This window comes from Barbus barbus (assembly GCF_936440315.1).
Source record: "Barbus barbus genome assembly, chromosome: 47".
NCBI classification, from domain to species: Eukaryota; Metazoa; Chordata; class Actinopteri; order Cypriniformes; family Cyprinidae; genus Barbus; species Barbus barbus.
Window position 1 is genome coordinate 6676086 of NC_136725.1, and position 19790 is coordinate 6695875.

At 36.2% G+C, this 19790-nt stretch overlaps 1 protein-coding gene across 1 annotated transcript; it reads right to left on the minus strand.

Annotated features, from left to right (window-relative positions):
* Positions 1-1137: 1137 nt before the first annotated feature.
* LOC306865978 (protein phosphatase PTC7 homolog) lies at positions 1138-19488 on the minus strand. The gene is made up of 6 exons (XM_079410903.1): positions 18973-19488; positions 13146-13325; positions 10237-10435; positions 6022-6145; positions 4665-4794; positions 1138-4552 (listed from the first exon to the last, which is right to left on the minus strand). Exons 1-6 carry the CDS (start codon positions 19172-19174, stop codon positions 4494-4496), a joined length of 894 nt encoding a protein of 297 aa, XP_079267029.1. The 5' UTR covers positions 19175-19488; the 3' UTR covers positions 1138-4493.
* Between the last annotated feature and the right edge of the window lie 302 nt (positions 19489-19790).

The following is a 19790-nucleotide window of genomic DNA, read 5'->3' on the forward strand; positions in this document are numbered from 1 at the left end:
TGTGTATTGTACATAGTTTTAGTTTGTTAAGTTAGTCAAGTACTGCATCATCCAATCATATTTTTAATAATGGAATCAGAGCTACCCTGGTCCAAGAGCTTCTTGTCCCAGCTTGAAGGATCCTGCTGCTGCAGCCCCAGAACCTGCTAAGGTTCCACAGCTTGGCATGTGTGTAAGCATCTCATCTAAATGAACTGATGCAGCTTTGCCCCAAACCTAATAGTTTGCAGGAGGTTAGGTCAGGCTCTGTCCACTTGACAATATTTGTCCGAGATACAACTATTTGAAAATCTGGAATCTGGGGGTGCAAAAAAATCCAAATATTGAGAAAATAGCCTTTAAAGTTGTCCAAATGAAGTTCTTAGCAATGCATATTACTAATCAAACGTTTTCATATATTTACAGTAGAAAAATTTCCATGGAACATGATCTTTACTTAATGATCCTAATGATTTTTGACAAAAGATTTTGCTAATTTTGCAGCTTCATAAAATTACGGTTGAACTACTGATGTCACATGGACTAATTTAATGATGTCCTTACTGCCTTTCTGGGCCTTGAACATGCTAGTTGGGTTGCTGTCTATGCAGGGTCAAAAAGTGCTCATCAAAAATATCTTAATTGTGCGTTTCGAAAATGACGGAAGGTCTTATGTGTTTGGAACAACATGAGGGTGAGCGATTAATGACAGAATTAATTTTTAGGTGAACTTTCCCTTTAAATACATTTATTAGTTAAGAGTTTAAAAGAAAAAAAGCAACAACATCAATATTTAAATGTAGCATTTCAACACAATTAGTAAAACTTTTTATGAAACAAAAAAAGGTTCTTCAAAATCACGATAAAGATAAATGAGTTCCCTAATTGAAGAATCAGTCAAATAGCTTTTAAGCAGTGGTGAAAATTTCCCAATCATTCTTATTATATCTGTTACACTAAAATATATGCAAGCTAAACCACATTGTAATGAATCACTTTGGTGCTCTATTGATATGTTTCCTGTGGTTGGCACCACATGATCACAAACCGAACGACAGTATTACCACATACGTGTGATTCATGCACTTCAGAATAACATAAGGGTGAGCAAGTACAAATTCATTAATACTAATGTGAAAAAAACAGTGACAATAACTTCAAGTCGTATTTTAGTATAAATACTAAATTTTTATTTAAATATTTTACAACTTGGAAAACATATTTACAGGAACTTTTCTTGCATTGTTACACTTACACACAAAAAGTAGTTCTCATTCGCACATTGTCTGCTTCAGAGACTGAGAGACTCATCTTGACTGCAGAAGCACCATAGTAACCATCAAATGAGAGAAATACAGATGATACAACCAGAATCGAGGACACTGCTGTAAGCGACACTCAGACGAGACACACAAGCTTTGCCACACAAAGGCCTCTGGATGGGACAGTATGAGACTTTAAGGCGCAAATGGCATGTCGATTTGCATGGAGCCACTCCTGGTTCACTCACAGTGAAACACAGACACAGATCTGAGTGGCGTTCAGTCACGATCAGCCCAACTCAGGGAGGCAGCTTTCCGGTTTTGAAATTATGATGTAGGAAAATTGCACTAGAATTGATAAAAGCACATCTGACGGTTTTGGACAAGCCATAACAAGAGAATTTGGAAAAATGTGTGTTGTGTGGGGCAAACAAAGAGGCAAAACTCCAGACACAAAAAGTTCAGTCACAACACCGTCTCATGCAATGACACTCACTAATGGCGAAACGTGATATTTACACCCCGCCAGAGACGCCAAACAGAATTGCAAAAATAAAGTTTTTTTTTCAGCTGCACACCAATTGGTTTGTTTTTCAAATTCTATCTCTGGGACTGATTTTTCATTTAACGTGTAAAAAAAATCTGATCAGTTTGTTCAAACAGCCAACATCCATATATAGTGTTACAGTGCATAGGTTACAATACCAAAATACCTTCAAGAGTATTAAGAGTAGCTGTCAATATAAAGAGAAGACAAACTCGAAAATTTGCCTCTTGGGGGAAAAAGTGATCAAAAATTAGTAGGCTATATTCAGACACAGACTGACCAATGTGCAATTTATATGACGTTACACTACAGTTAGACATATGCCAACAAATGCAAAAATAACTGTAATTGGATTTCAAACCACCATATGTTGTTTAGATAAGAAATTTAATTATTTTTTTGGGTGATCCTAATACTTCATTATTATATGGCATTTCTGATTCAAAATAAATAATCCCAATTCTTATTGTCGGACCAAAAAAAAAAAAAAAAAAAAAAAAACACTATCACTATTACTTCAGCAAACTGTTAGCTCCACCTTAAACTCAAGCCATTGGTTGAGTTGTTCAAAAAAAAAAACAAAATGCAATTCCGTTTGCTGCCTCTAGAGGCGCTGATATCACATCACCTTTGACTAAAATAAATAGACAGCTAAAACATTTTAGACCTAGATCACACATTTTGTAATTGACAAGTACACAACTGAATATCCATTACATATGACTGGCTGTTTAGTTGATTTCCATTTCATTTATCTAGAAAGACAAGCAGATTTGGGACACTATGGTAATTCGGGCAGATCCTCTTAACATTTAACGATTCAACTGCGGTCTTTTAGATGACAGTGAGACATCGGGTGAGAACACCTTGATCATGCTGGTCCTATGGCTTTCCTGCTTTGGTTTTCTTTACCGATTACACAATGTGGATCGAGATTTTGATTTTAACATGACTACAACCCACAAGACGTTACACACAATAAGAGACCACAGTTCTGGTCGAATTGTGTAGCAGGCACAACTGAAGACTTCATTATAGTCCTCTCTGTCTGTAGGTGAAGAGCCTTTGTGGGACATATCAGGATGGCAAAACTATGGTTATATTTATAGTTAACGCATCTCACAGAATCAGTGTTCCATTTTATAAAAAGACTGCAAGCCAATCACCCTCAACGGTCTGCATGAATTGTCGCTTTCGTGAAATAAAATCGCCATCAGCTCACCCATTTTTTTTTATTGTACAGGTAAAAACATTCATATAAATAATGTAGTCACTCACACATTTATAATTTACCAAATTAAAGCAGCACATGAATGTGAAAAAGTTCTCTAGAACCAATCTAGAGAGACAGAAAAAAACAAAACAAAAAAAAAGTAGTTAGACACCCTTCAATCAATTAAAAAAATAACCCAAGCCTCGCTAGGGAGCACAGAAAACACCGAAAGGCCTTACGGTCGATCCCAGCATTCCCTGACTTCTGCATTCTGTTGAATCTTGTCCACTAAAAGCTAAATATTTATAAAAATAAAACATTTATTTATATACCTGACCTTTTAATTCATGAAAAGCATTGCCAGATGCTAGCCATTTGTGCGTGTAGATTTTCAAACTCAAGGGTCGAGAGGCGAATCATGTAAATATACATCCAACACGCATTCAGTCAACATCCACCACCCCAGTGAGTGAGTGTATCTGTCTATCAGCAGATTGTGACGTTCTCTGGTACAGACCTTGGTCAGGTTTGACGTCATATTGAAAATAAGGATGCCAGGGATATACTTACAGTCTTTACAAACTGTATAAAGGTCCTAGATCATGTAATTTTCACCAAATCACAACTTTCAAAAGTTTTGAGTTTGTGTCTACGTAACATTTCAGAAAGACATTTTGTCAGCTGAACAATCGGTTTCATGTTAAGCAGTACAATCCATTGAACGAACGCACTGCACTTCTAACCCTCACAGCCTCAGTTTCATTCCTGTCAAAACTTAAATATAGCACTACACTGACTAAGGTCTACGATCTCTGTGCAATTCAGTTTCTATCTTTTATAACCTTTGAACTAGCAATCCATCATCCAATACCTCACAAAGTGGTGGTGTAGATGAAGGTTGTCTAACTAGAGGTAGATATGCTGGCTGAACAGAACTAGCCAGCACATCCTAAAGCACTTGCATTTCCCAGCAGGTTTAAATCTAGACAAGCCTCCTTCCAGACTTTAACCCACCTTTCCATTACAGCTTAACCAAACGGGACACTTTATACACGTACACACAAAAACACAGAGGCACTCCAGCACATAGAGGCTTCAGAGATGCTTAACTTCTCTCTCAAGACATAGACAACAGCTTTTCATTTGCACAAGCCACACGAGTGAATACGACCGCTTCTCCCATTAGAAACCACTTTTTGTGGGTAATGCATGGATCTCCTTAACCCTTGGAAAACTAAAAATGACTCAAATTCACAACAGGTTGAAGATTCCCAAAATCCTTTTGGACACAAATGAGGTCATCAATTTTGGACTGTTTGTACCGCTTGCATCACCAGCGAGTTCATGTTATCCTCCTCCCTGCGTTGACTGTAGATCTACTCGAGAAATGGAAGAATGGAAAGGGGTGCTGGGGGAAGTGAGATGGGGAGCAGTGCAATAGGAGAGGGGTGGAAGACATGTGTAAGAGAAGAGCAAGCGCCAATGAGCGCGCTCAGTCTGTGTATTCTGCCACGATGGACAGAAGCACTGTGATGTCATCAGGCTTCCCCCCTGAAATGAAAACAGACCAATTACAAGGTCAGTGCCACTGATTATGGATATTCAAAGAGGTTTTGGGATGAGTAAGGAAATGGAATTCAAGAAGCTCTTTTTGAAGACTCACCTCTTACATTCAACCCATTGTCACATGCAAACTGGGCGAAAGGGGACATGTAGTTGGGGTCGTAGGCCAACTCGTGGGCCTGTTCAGCGATGCTGCGAGCAGTCTGCTGGATACTATCATAGTTGGCGTTCTGAGGCAAAAAAAAAAAAAAAAAAAGATTAGAGACAAATAAAATGAAAAAATGTGGCTATTATATGGCCATTATATGGCTATTTGAGATTATTGGCATAGGCAGATAATCTGAAGAAAAATAAAATGAAAGGTGGAAATCCTACTAATAACCAAGTATAGTGTTAGGCTGATATATCATATCAGCCATTTTAATTCCAAGTTTATCGGTATTAACCGATAATGCAGCCCTGCATCTTGAAAAAAAATATCTGATGTTTGCACAAACCCTACACTAAGTGCAAATAGCTATAGATTCTATTTACTATGTTAAAATAGAAAGATTTTCTGCTATTTATACTACTCATTGCAAATAGCGGCAATTATTTGCACCTCAGTATTGTAGTACATTATAAAACAGTATGCAATAATAACAGTGTAAATTATAGTTTTAATTCAAATTATTAAATGGATGCCACCTTATTGGGACAATAAAGCCCTACCCTAACCCTACCAGATAGTTTTATTTGAAATTTTTGGATTATTTCCTTTCTGATGCCATATGAGATTTGAAAAAGGAAGAAAAAAAGTTCAGCAAAAGGCAGACTCGAACTCGGGTCGATCGCATTAAAAAGCACACGCCTTACAATCTACGCCACTGAAACTGATGCTAAACGAGCGTCTTTTTTATTATTGACTAATCCATTAACGAGTTAGTGGGCGGAGTTATTGTAAATAGCCTTTGCCAACAAGGCAGGCTATTTGCACTTAGTGCAAATTAAAAATGGTATAAGGCACACAATCATTTATACATGTGAAAATGAAAATCATTTATACATGGCTGAGAATTGAACAGATGTAACCCGGCCCAGAGAAAGACAGATAATCATATCTTCGTGGCATTTTTTTTTTTTTTTTGGTGATTAAGGGATAATACAAGATTTCTTCACCTTACAAATGGTTGTCAAAAACAAAAATGCTATGAAATGCATCCTATGAGAAAAAGTGACATGCTTGAGCAAAAAAGGCACTATTTTTGGAATCAGCATCCCTAAAGCAAATATGATGCAGTATGGTGTAATTGTGGACACTGGTCCCCTCAGGTCCATTTGCAGTCATAACATTGTGTTATATACACACATGTGATATATCAGCCATACTAATCTCTATAACATTGGTATAAGCCAAAAACCAAATCTGCTCACTGTCACCCAAGCACCCTCACATTTAATGCAAGTACTGTCTGTACCTTGAGTTTCTTGAGTTCTTGCAGGATCATGTAGTCAGGCATGTTGTCAAAGAGGCCGTCGGAAGCGGTCAAAATTATGTCTCCTAATTGGACATCAAAGGAAGAGCTATCTGCCGCCTCAGGACTGAAAGAGATTGACAAAAAGATGTAGAATTACATTTCTGTACAGTTAAACCAAATATAAGATATACATGGCATATGCCAACGCTCTACAATACCAGTGTATTTTAATTACTATGCCACCCACAATTGATGCCAAGTCTTGAACACTGTTATGAAAAATAAATGTAACCTCCTGAATTACACTGATAAATAAAACAAACAAACAAAACCCAATATGTTAAGCATAAAGCACCTGCAGTTCTCAGATTAATGTCTATGGGCAACAATCCAGTGATTTTTTAGAAATGCTAATGGGAAAACAATGATCTAATCCACTAAATTAGACTGAGATACTTGATCAGGGTTGAAACTCAAGCAGTAGCGCAAGAGGGTAACAGGGCAGAGATCAGCCTGACCTAAACGGAGGGTAATGGACACTTGGGTTTAAGAGAACTTGTCCAGACCCAACATGACCTCTGGACCAAATCCAATCAGTCAGGTTGTTTTCTTGGAAACCAGACAGGCCTCTTCAAGCTCCAAATCCTTTGAGTTTTAGTTTAATCTGTTTTAGTGCACTGGGCAAGTATTCGTGCTCTGATTATGGGTCACATTTAAGAAAGCAAAAAGAGGACATTTGCTTATCCGTTCAAAACTTGATGCCATTATGTTAGACGGCTTTGGGTGTTTTCCAGAGCTCTATGGCAGTCTATCGTATTTGTCTGTAGGGCTGCCCCCGACTAAAGATTGTTCTAGTAGACTAATAGTTGTTCATTTAAGCCGTTAAGTGAACTAAATAATGAAGCTGATGACACTGACTCACCTTCAGAGATGGATTTACATATGGATTACATGAGAGTATTCAATTGGTTTGTTTAAAAGTAGACATTTCAAGCTTTCTGTAGATATTTCTCTCATGTCTGTGAGGCAAGTAGTCTATAGTCTCGGTTCATTTTTGTGACGCGGACCAGTACAAGGACCAGCCATTAACAATCAAGTGGTACTAAGAATACTGTTGCTTTTTGTATGATCAATTGTTTCTCAGCTGACTTTTCTTTGGATTAAAACATCTACGAAATGACTAAATCATTTAGATCTCAGAAGACCTGCAACACCCGGACTTGGTCTTGATTCCAAAACTCAACGTATTGTAAATAGACAAATGGATGTAATTCTACTTGTAAATGGATATTTTAGTGCCAATGAGGCACACTCAGGTCAAGCTCAGGTTAGATTCCCTGCTGCACATGAGAAAGTTAGATGAGAGTTTTCAGTGGAGGTCTGCCATAGTAGACTCTGGACAACATAAACTAAAGGTCCCACATAAATTTAGCAGGATACGTGGAGCTTAAAATAATCACGCCCTCTACTGGGACTCAGAAAAATAAATGTAAACAAGTTTTCAGCACAATGCTGATTGGCTGAGGGGAATGGGTTTGCTTCCCCACCCTCTCTCTTTGGTTGGAGGTTTTGGGTATTTGTGCGTGCATGTTTGGATGAGTGCCCCTGGCAAGACCGTGGCAGTGAGGAACTAGAGTCACATGGCCTTGACATTAAAGAATTGGGCCAACACTCACACCGTGCTTTAAGCGGAACTCTTTGGCTGTTCTCACTTCTACAGGGTTCAGGAGAATCTCAGCTAATACCTGCTAACACCGCTCATCTAACATCTAATGAGTGGAAAACCATCTGATACAAGTGCCCACGATAAAGAAAAAAGAAAAATAATGCAAGTTTAATGTTCTTAGAAATTCAGAAATGTATATATTTTAAACCATACAATTTAAGAAAAGTTTATATTTAAGACTCTAAAAAAATGGTGTAAACATGATTAAGTATTAACATTCAACTTAAATATATGTTTATTAATTATTTAAAATACAGGTTTCATTTTTTTTTCTTAATTCATAATTTTTGGAGGTCGTATATCATTTTACAATCTTTGCTTAACTTGATTTATTGACCTTGACACAGTCAAGGTGGTCTGCATGTCTCTATAACATCATTTCCTGTTTTTTTGTTTTCCTTTCAGCACGTTTCTGCACATTGGTTGCATCACATGACTTATGAAATGTTTTACATTTGTTTAATATTTTACCAAAACTTCTTAACTGCTTAAACAGTAATAGTAGATTATGCCCAACGATCAAATAAAGATATAATCTCACTACAGTATCAGAACAATATCCCCCCCAAAAATACTAAAACATTTTATATTAGATGCTATATTAAATATTAAAGTCTTTTTTTTTATAAAATACTTGCTACAGTAGGGGTGTATTTAAGTCATTATATGTATTAATTGCATATGTCTTTTTAATAAATTAATAGATCCAGTAGAGAAAGAGAAGTCAGAGAATGATATAAGGGGGGAATGTAATAAATCAAATTCACATGGCCTGCATAAGCACCAGATCAACGTGTCTGCTCCTATAGTAGGTGCATCTTACACTATTAATTGATGTAAAACACACACGGCCCCACGCGCAGACGTCTGTGACACTGATCTGTAGAAGAAATAATGTGCTTCGCGCACACAAAAATGAGTTGGGAAGCCATTTGATTGAAAGCTGACAGTAAAAGGGAAAGAATAGCAATGCTCGGGCAAACCGCTGTAGAGCTGATGTCACGACAGAGTTAGACCTGGTGAATGCGTTTACAGGTTTCATAGAAAGAGAACGATATGCACCAAATGAGTCGCTGTAGAAACTGAATACTTCAGTGGTTGTGGTGCGCTCAACACGACAGACAACACAAACGCAATGACATGTGAAATAAAACGTCCTCATGTATTAAAGAAGAGTGGATTGATTAAGTGCTGGAAATAGTAGAGGATGGGCAAAGAACGGTAACAAAACTCTGAAACATGTACAGTCACACTCAAGAGTATTGTACAAACTGTACTTCATGATGTTTAGACAGCTATAGAAGAATTCATATGTTCATATGAATTCTGCTTAATATTTTTTTGGAACTTGTGTTACTTTTTTCTTTGATTCTTTGATTAATAAAACATTTAAAAGAACAGCATTTATTCAAAATAGAAATATTTTCTAACAATAGAAATCTTTACTATCACTTTTATTCCATTTAACACATCCTTGCTGAATAAAGTTTATTTAACATTCTTTAAACTTTTTTAAAGTATCTTTAACAAAAGAAAGAAACAAAATTCTGACCACAGACTTTTGAATAGTTTATATTGTAACACAAAATCTCTATTTTGACTAAACACTGTTCTTTTTAACCTTTTTTAAAAATAAATCACAGGTCCCAAAAAAAATACAGTATAAAAAAAATAATAAAGCAGTACAACTGTTTCCAACATTGATTATAAATCAGCATATTAGAATGACTTCTAAAGGATCACGAGACTCTGAAAATACTGCTTTGCTTCACAGGAGTTAATTAAATTTTTAAAGTATATTAAAATAGAAAACATTTATTTTAAATGGCAATGAAATTTCACAATATTATTTTGTGAAATAATATTCAGTATTTTTTATCAAATAGATACAGCCTTGATGAGCATAAGAAACTTTATTGATCCAAACTTTTGAACTGCAGTGTATTGTACAGTAAAAAAGTTTTCTCAGGTAACCTAAAATGTACATCACTTAGTTACATCAAGGGTCAAATCAAATATAAATAGCAGTTAAAAAGTTACACACTCTTTTGTGTGCATGCTATACAGGTCTGGTATAAAGAATGCTTTTGCTCAGGTGCCCGAAATGTCCGCCCAATAGAGAAAAGTTTTGCTCAGCAAGAAAAAAATTTTGCTCCCATGGGTTCTTGAATTTGATACAACTAAATTTAAGAGTTTAAGGCCTTAAATACGTTAAATGGTATAAGAAATAATTTTTCAAATTGCCTTAAATAGATTTAAGAATTCTGCAGATACCTTGTAAATAGTAAAATAAAACTCTTTCCTTGATATTCGTTGATATTTGTGTATTGAAAATGTTTTTGATTGACATTTATGGTCTTTATTTTATTTGGGCTAGTTAAATTTTCGGGCTACCAAAATCTGAAGAGTACCTGACCGAAGGGCTACCAGGGATTTCGAGCGAGCCTTGCAGTGAGTGTATCCGCTATCAGCGAGTGTCACCGACCCACCTATCACTCAACACCACGCCCTCTGCCCCCGGCGGGGCTATGGACAGCTGGAAGGGTGTGTTGAAATAGTGTTGCTGCTCGTCTGACCGATGGACCACCTCTCCACCTCGAACCACCAAGAAGCCGGAGTCTCCCAGATTACAGGTGTGTATCCTGTGACTCCGACGATCCAGAACGACTATGCAAGCTGTGCTACTCCCTAGAAGAGACCGAGAGACAAAAATAAATTAAACAAATAATATACATAGATTTTCTTTTTTAATTGAAGCTATAATATATGACTTTTTATATGCAAATGAAAAATTTACACTTTACTCTTTTTTTATTCACTCACAAAAACAGTTGAACCTTTGTCCCCATAACATAGTCATGTAACCTGCATACTGTCCATGACAGCATGCCCTCAAAGCAAACGGGTACCGTGATGCATTGTGGCTCCTGTTATATAAGAAGCTGTCTACACTGCAAGCAGCATGACGTCTATGCAGGGAGAAATTGTTGCATGTAAAGTATGTCAGGGGGACAATCACATTACCACTGTAAATAAATATACCACCAGGTGTTAAACATCTACAAGCATAACTGACAGTAGCCGGGTTTCCATCCAAAGTTGCAAATTTAATTTATTTGTAAAACTGTAATATCGCATAAAACATTTGCGAATAAGCATCCAACGAGTCAAAGAGAACAAAATTGTTCTTATATAATAATTTTCTTAAATAATATATTACTTGCGCCTCAGAGCAAGCAGACAAAACTAAAATGCGGTCATTACTTTCGGAGGTGGATGCTGCTATTTAGGAACGCAATTATACAGAAATACTTTGATGATAGACTTTTCTTGGGCATTTCAGAATGACCAACATTTCAGATGCCGTGGAACAAGATCGGTCCGATGGCTAGTCAAGTTTTGCGTCCCATAGCGCAAAGTCATATGACTTTTTTTTTTAGTCGCATGGGGGAATTTATTCGGTAAATGCATTTCCATCTCCCATTATTTGCACAATTCAAAAACCACCTCAATTAAGCGTAAATTTTTTTTTTTTTGCAAATTAAGGAATTTTTATTTGAAATTTTGTATTTCCATCCCTCGTTTCTGATGCAATACTTCAAAATGCGCATAAAAACAGGGTGATGGAAACAGCAGCCTGATCTCACAGCAATTCGTACATATTTTACGAGGTGGCTAATTCGTACGACCTCACTCGTACAAATTCATACGATTTTTGCTAAATCGTATGTATTTTACGAGTTGCCAATTCGTATGAATTTGTACGAATGACCTACACCTAACCCCGCCCCTAAACCTACCCGTCACTGGGGTTTAGACAAATCGTACTAAATCGTACAAATTGGCCACCTCATAAAATATGTACGAATTGGTCGTGAGATAGCGTTGGAAAGATACTGACAAAACGTAATGTGTACTTTTCAGAAAACACAATTGGTAATGCTTTACAATAAAGTTCAGTTTGTTAACATTAATGCAAACAAACTTTTACAGCGATTTTGTCAATGTTAATGTAGATATATAAACATACCATTGTTTATTCTTAATTTTGTTCATATCAAATAAATTAAACTGTTTGAAATGTTCAAAAATATATTACTATATACATGACTATATAAAAATATATTACTATATACTATTGTTCAAATGTTTGGGGTCAGTAAGATTTTATTTCGTAAATTAATACTTTTATACTTACAGTATAGTAAGGTGACAGTAAAGACAATGTTACAAAAGATTTATATTTTACAATAAATGGCACTCTTTTGAACTCTAAAAATTTTTTTTTAAACATCCAAGTTTCCACAAAGTCATTAAGCAGTACACCTGTTTTCAACATTTATAATAAGAAATCAGCAAATCAATTCCGAAAACACCAAATCATCATATTAGAATGATTTCTGAATGATCATGTGACACTGAAGACTGGGGTAATGAATGACGCTGAAAATTCAGCTTTGCATCACAGGAATAAATTACATTTCAAAATATATTAAAATAGAAAACAGTATGTAGTAATTCAATTCATAAATGCTGTAAAAGTATTGTTAGTACAGTTTAATTAACATCAACAATTTATAATCGTAACCTATTAAGCCTATTTTTAAAAGCAATTTTTCCCACTGATCAGGTTTTAGGTTGAGCACTTATTAAAGAGGAATCTCTAATTAGGCTTTATGCTGATGGACTCTCAGTTTATCACCTTGCACAATCTTTCCTTTTCTCGATCCCTGGCCAAACCCTTGTAGTTCAAGCGACCTTGTCTTAGAACGGTCACCCAGACCTTTATCGCTCCACATGCCTTCCCAAAATAAAAGCAGGTCACTTTTTAAAGAGGCAAACAACTCAGCAAGACGAAGAACATAGAGTGACATCTCTGACAGCCCGTGATGTCAGGTTTCAGCAAAAAGAAGACCGGTTGCGTGCTTGGTAATCCAATGCCTTGTATGAGAATCTAACTTTACTCTTCTTTTCGAGGTTAAAAATTCACCTGGACCATTTGTTAATTTGAAGTTACCTTAGTAAATAACATTTTTGCAGTTTATGAAGTAAAAATCGTTCCATTTTGTTAGGCCAAACTCTATTTACAAGAACAGCATGGATATGTAACAAACTGTTACAATATATTATAATAATATTAATAATATAATAAAAATTACTAAAATACACTAATACACATAATACTAAAATAACAGTGTATGAGATACATGGCATCAAAATCTCATAATAGTCAAGCATGACTTCTTGAATACATTGGGAAAAAACATGGACAAGAATCCATAATGTGCATCACGACGCAAGGACTGTGAGTCATCCTGCAACTGTTTACTTATCCTATAAAAGCAGCAGCGAGTGTGTGAGTCACCGTATGGTTTGGTGTGTGTGGATATGATCTTACCCAGCAGCGGTACTTTGTTCTGCAGGAGTTCAAAGTAGCCGGAGGTCAGGATGCCCACGGGGCTGCTGGGAGTGAAGCGGCCCTCCTTCACGAGCCGTTCGCACGTCCTCATCAGGGTGGCAGAGAACTGCGACGGGTCCACGCCGTAATCCCTCCAGCCCCCAACGCCATCCGCAACACCTGAGAGGAAAGCAGAACGGGAAAGATGTCGTCATTAAGAGTAAAACCAGTTGGATGGGTGTTAATTTCCTTAAGCACCTTTAACACCTAACTTCTGACAATCGGATGAAAAGGAAGGAAGAGATGGCGGTTTCTGACACCACAGAGACAGATGGCAGCTGCCACAAACCTCCTTCCTGACCTCCTGATTGACTGCGCATTGTGATGGTAATGCAAAACAGCCGTCTGCTATGCACGTCTGACACCTTCGTTCAACAAATTAATATCTTGTGAACCCCTTGAACTCCAAGTAGCTAGTAGTAACTACTGGTTACTCTTTACAAAATATAACTCAAAAAATGGTGCGAACTAAAGATGTTTAATTACAAGCTCAAAAAACACTATACATTAAAGGTAGGGTAGGTGATTTAGTTCAAAAACATTTTTTTGTTATGCTGGCTGAAAGTCTCTTCACAACTCAATAGCAGTCACAAGTTAAGTGTTCTAAATATATTTATATCATTTGTGGAAGGCGTAGGATTATAAAATGTTCGTCCAATCATATCCTTTGGTCCGAGGGCTACGATAGGCTATTCTACCTGACTGTCAACGTCCACACACCGTTCAACTTGACACTTTTTAAACTAGATTTTGAAATGCTTTCGTTGTTCTTTATTGTAGAAAATGTATTGCTGTAAGTTTTAACATTAGTGACAGCATTAAAGTGATCTTTGAAAAATTGCACTAAATACAAGAAAAAATATTTATAATGGTAATAAATTTAGTAACGAAGAGTACATTAAATTATTTTATAAATAAAATAAAAGTACCTAAAACACAACACAAGGATTCAAATCTGTAAAGCGCTGTTTTGAATGATTGAATTGCCTTGCTTGGCTAATTTTCGACAGCCAAATCTAGTCATTTCAAGGAATCCACACAACTCGGAATTTCAAGTGAATATTTTGCAATGAGTTCTGTGATCTCTGGGTGAGCTGTGCTTTATATATTACTACATTATTGATTATTATTGAAGATGTGAAGAATAAAAGATTGGCGCAAATTCTTGGCTTAATTAAAAGAGTGCAAACTTGCCGCAGATTTCATATTTTTACATTTTAAATGTATTATATGTTGAAATATGTTTTTAAAAGTACAGAATGATTCCATGTTGAAAGTAGCTTAAGGCTGCAATATAATACAGCATTAAATACTATAACTGTGTTTTGACATGATACACTGCTACTTATCTTATTACTGGTAAAGTTTCATTATTTTGAAAACAAGCAAGCTACGGTCACAATGCTGGTGAATGCTGTTAGTAGCATCTCTACTTTTAGTTAGTCCCTCCCTAACACCAATATGTTGACATCTCACTCTGACTAAACATTGTAACCACACACATTAAGAATTAAGAGATTGCATGGGCTCAAATGGAGATCCAGGCTCAAAAAGAATGAGGGGCGACTTAGAGTTAAACACGATTTAGAGCAGCATAAATCATGCTACCATTAACATTTCAATGGAGCTTTGCAAACAAGACCAACTGTTTATCATAAGGCTGCAAACACGGTAGTGTTAGAGTAAGAAAAAATACTTCGGAATGGGACGATATAACTTTGTGGATACTGTATCGTAACACTTAACAGGAAGAAATGTTTATTATAACGACACACAGATGACCAACATCCAGGCCAAATAGTGAGGTCACATAAGCGATTCCATGACTCAAATCTTTATTCCACAACATCTGTATTTAGTTTCATAAACATTAACCTGAGATGACCATATTTACCATAGCAAAGGAGCTAAAGAAAACTGCTCTCAGTGGAAACATCCATCTGTTTACACCAGCACACACTTGAAAGCAGATTCCAGCGCTGCCATACAACGAGTCCTCTTCCTTGTGACAAACAGTCACCCAGAGAGCATCTGTATTCAACAGGCTGTGTTAAATGACAGATGTGTCGGCTTTTAATAAAAGTGGTTCATGTCACGTGACTCCCTAAAAACAATTAAATTTATAAATGTGATGTCTGCATTTAAACAAAAACAACTTAATATAAAAAGTATAATATAGAAATATAAAAATGATTAAGATGTGCACACATAGCAAGGGGAATGAAAATATAATATTGTATTTCTCATTTTTACAGTCATTCAATTTAAACATTTCTTGAAAATGGCAGTCATTTGCAAGACTAAATTAAACAATCATGACTGGAAAGAGAATACTTCAAAGAACTTGATGCATTTAAATTTAATTTTTTTAAATGTTCTTCCATGTTATTTATTGTAAATGTATTTTACCCCATTGTATTTAATTATCACTGCCATTTTTAATATACTTAATACCTCAACATATTATAAACATGCACTGCATGATTTGGGGAAAAAAAAAACTAATTAAAATCTAATCTAGGTTTGCTGGGGTTTTTTTGTAGAGCTGTATAATTTGGGCAAAATATTGTGATTTTATATCAATATGGCTATAAATTAATAATACCATAATTATTACAAAAAAAGTTAAAAATGACAAAAAAAAACTAAAGAAATATTACTACTACCCTATAATTAAAAAAAAAAAAAAAAAAAAAAAAAAAAAATTAATTATATATATATATATATATATTTTTTTTTATATATTTATTATAGGGTAGTAGTAATATTTCTTTAGTTTTTAAAAAAAAAAAATAAAAAAAAAATTATATATATTTTTTTTTTTTACATAACTGTACAATCACAATAATATTTACAATTTATTTTGCTTATTTTCAAATGTCACGCATTCAATTTGGATGAGCTGCTCGGGTGTAACACATCACTAGTGCTGTCAAACGATTAATCGCATTCAAAAGAAAAGTTGTTTACATAAATGTATGTGTACTGTATTTATTATGTATATATAAATACACACACATACAGTATATATTTTGAAACTATTTACATGTATATGCATTTATACATATATTTTATATGATATATAAATATATTTCACATAAACAATTTTTCTTAAATATATTCATGCATGTGTTTGTATTTATATATACACATAATATACTGTACACACATTATGTAAGCAAAAACTTTTTTGGATGCGATTAATCGTTTGACAGCACTAAACGTCACACTTCCCTCTGAAACATGCAGCGCATATATTTATTTAAATCGCAGCCTTTACAATTTGATAATCGTAGAGTGACAACAGGTTTATTTTGATTAAAGTGCCCCTCTTACGGATTATGAAAGGTTCATATTTTGGTTTTGGGAGTCCCCAACAACAGGTTGACAAGCATGCAAGGTCAAAAAATACTTTCATTGTCTTATAATATGCATTTATTTTTACGTTACTTGCTCAACGACTCCCAAATGATTTGCTCAACGATTCATTTTTCCAAAGCCCTCAGCGTGACACTAATCTGCGGTGATTGGTCCGATTGGTCTCATTTTCATTTCATCATGCCTGTAATGCCTGATAAAGCAGCGTTTGCGAGCGCAGTGCTGCTTTGTGTACAGTATTACAATACAGAATAATTTAGTACAGCTATTTTTACCGCTCAAAAAGCGGCACCTAGTGGCAAAGAATGAATCTGCATTTTCATTCAGACCAACGCGAAAATCGACTGATGGTGAAGTTTCCCCAGGTCTGCGCTCGCAACAAGTGGGCGGGCAATATGCTAATGTTTCGTGTTGATGTCAACATGAAACGGCTTGGGATTCGTTTTAAAAACAACTCGTTTCAATGATTCAGAGTCGACTTTTTTTTTGAGAGACAATAACTTTATACACTTTATATAACTTTCAGATTTAAAACTTTGCAGGATGCTTTCATTCACTCAGAGCTGCATTACACTCTGCATGAAAGGTCATTTTCAAATATCCATAACAGGGGCACTTTAATTAAGCAGCCCTAACTTTATCAATTCATGATATATACTTTGAGATATAACATGTTACTATATATAAAGACTTTGGACGTACAACCCCTATCTGAACATGATTGAAATTAACATATATCCAGTTGGCACAAGAAAGGCCACTATAAATAATAAGCCTGAAACATCTAAGCAAGCAGTTCTTTAGTCTTATAGGATCACTTTTTTTATTGCAGTTAAATGGAACATCAAACGTCTGCAAAAATTGATTCCTGGAAAAGAGTATCAATGAACACCTCGCATCCAACTGATAATGGGATTTATAAAGTTCACACCCTCCTGAAACTTCAACATGAGTCACTGAGAAAACAGACCACTCCACTAATAAGGGCACCAAATAAAATATGCTGGTTGTACATATAGAAGCAGTTACATCTATTGCAAAATATGCATTGCAGAGATTTTGCTGCGGAATCATCATTATGCAGGTAATGTAGTTTTTCACCAGGAAGTTTGCTGTTAAACATGATTATTTGAAAAATAAGTTTAAAATAAATGGGCTTCAATAAAAGCATTTACTATTGTTTAACAATCTCGAAGCTCACAGTAGGCCTGTCTGTTAATGCTTTATAAGTTATAGTTAAAAATCTAATTTCAATAGGATTTGTACTTGTGGAACCTGACAATCTATATCCACCTAACAACTGCACAGCAATGCACTAAAACAGTGTTTTGCACTAGCACCACTTTAGAAAAATGCAAAAGACTGGTTTGTAGCGGTTTAATAGTAGTCAGTAACTGGTATTTTGAGGCAAGTTATGCACATAACTTGTGCAGAACAGCTGGTCTGCTCCTCACGTGCTGCTGAGTCTGTAACAAGAGCCCGTGAACATCCAGTGTAGCACGTGAATGAAACAGCGAACCCTTTGTTTTCCTGTATTTTGTTAACTTTTGAACATTATTCTGAGTTTTCTCTGTGACAGCTATTCAGTATTATTTAATGCTATTATATTAGGTTGTAGAAATGCTAGAGAATATTTCTGTGGGTCAACGAGAGGACAATGAATCCGCCTGTGTGTGTCGCTGGAACGTGCATGCGATTAAACAACATGGCCGCCTCCATGCTCAACCATTCTGACCTTTACAAACAGCTCCTGCAACATTTACAGGCGAGCCCTTGACACTCCTACATAAAATAATCCAGTTAATGCATACATGTTTTATGCATGCATCTCACAGCATTCCTTAAACAGGTCGAATTACGTAAAACATTAATATTCACAGTGTAAATTACAAGTATAGAGTCAAAGCACACGCGATCGGAGAAATCTATTAATGTTAAGCACGCCTGACTTTAACAACATGTAATTTATGTCCGTGTTTCCATGATGGAAATGTTTTACGGGCAAATCATTCTAGTTTCCGCCGCTAGTCGCGCTTTGGGGATTCAGCCTGGCATCTTTCTGGGTGAAAGGTCAACTTGTCTTACCCAAGCTCACTTTACAATAAATTTAGATTTTATATGCATTATATCATGCGTAATATCTATAATCGGTTGCTGCATATTTAAGGAACGCATGTTAAATCTACAGGCGGGATCAGGAAAATCCTAAACAAGATTCACAAAGAGTGAGGTTATTTCAGGTGAGTAACCCTCACACCCCTCCATCACTGTGCTGATATTAACCCGTGAAGGTCATTTTCACAGTTAAATGTCCCCAACAAGCTGGTCACCTTGCATATTTGAGCCAAAACAACTGATATATAACAGACAGGATGTTGGTGGCGCTCACCCAAAACATCCGCGGACTTGTGCCGGGCAATGAAGCAGGCATCATCGCCGTAACACATGCCCTTCTTCAGGATCCCCTTCCGAAAGTCCTTCCCGAAGCCGCAGCTGGCCGTGATCAGGCTATAATCTCTGCCGTCCGTTTGCGAGAGTCCGCCCAGGACAGCCCTGGCCACGATCCTGCCATAGGAAAGTACCGATAGCATCCCCTGCGGTGTACGGTAAGCGTGTACCTGCCGAGCCCGTCTCCCTTCTCTCTACGATCCGCGAGTGCGTGCACAACCTGCGCCTCTGTGCAACATCCGGCTCCGCGCACCGCAGATGAACCAAACAAGCCAAAGCAAGCCGCTTTAAAATTGATTCAAGCGTCCTTTCTCCTTTACTCAATAAGATATACGGCTGTTTTAGGTCTCGGACAAAGTTTTTCCAGTGCACTCCATCCTCTCGTCTTCTCACTCACTGCTCTCGTGTTCCGGAGACAAGCACATACGGGTCCTGAGGTCACGTGTCCGGCGGCGTCAGAGTGCTGGAGCGTTTAAACTAAAATATCGACTTCTGTGGAGGTGATAACTTTACTTACTTTAGTCATTTAGCAGACGCTTTTGTCCAAAGCGACTTACAAATAAGAAAAAGTAACTAAAACTAAAAGTTACAACTCTATAAATACTATATACCCACATATTTAAGAAAATAAAGGAATTAAATCAAATTGACATATAACAACACTTCAATAATAAATAAATAAATGAAACTAAAATAAAAAGCGATACTTCTATCCCTTGGTGGAGTCGCACGGTAGAGTTGAAGGTCTTTACACTCATC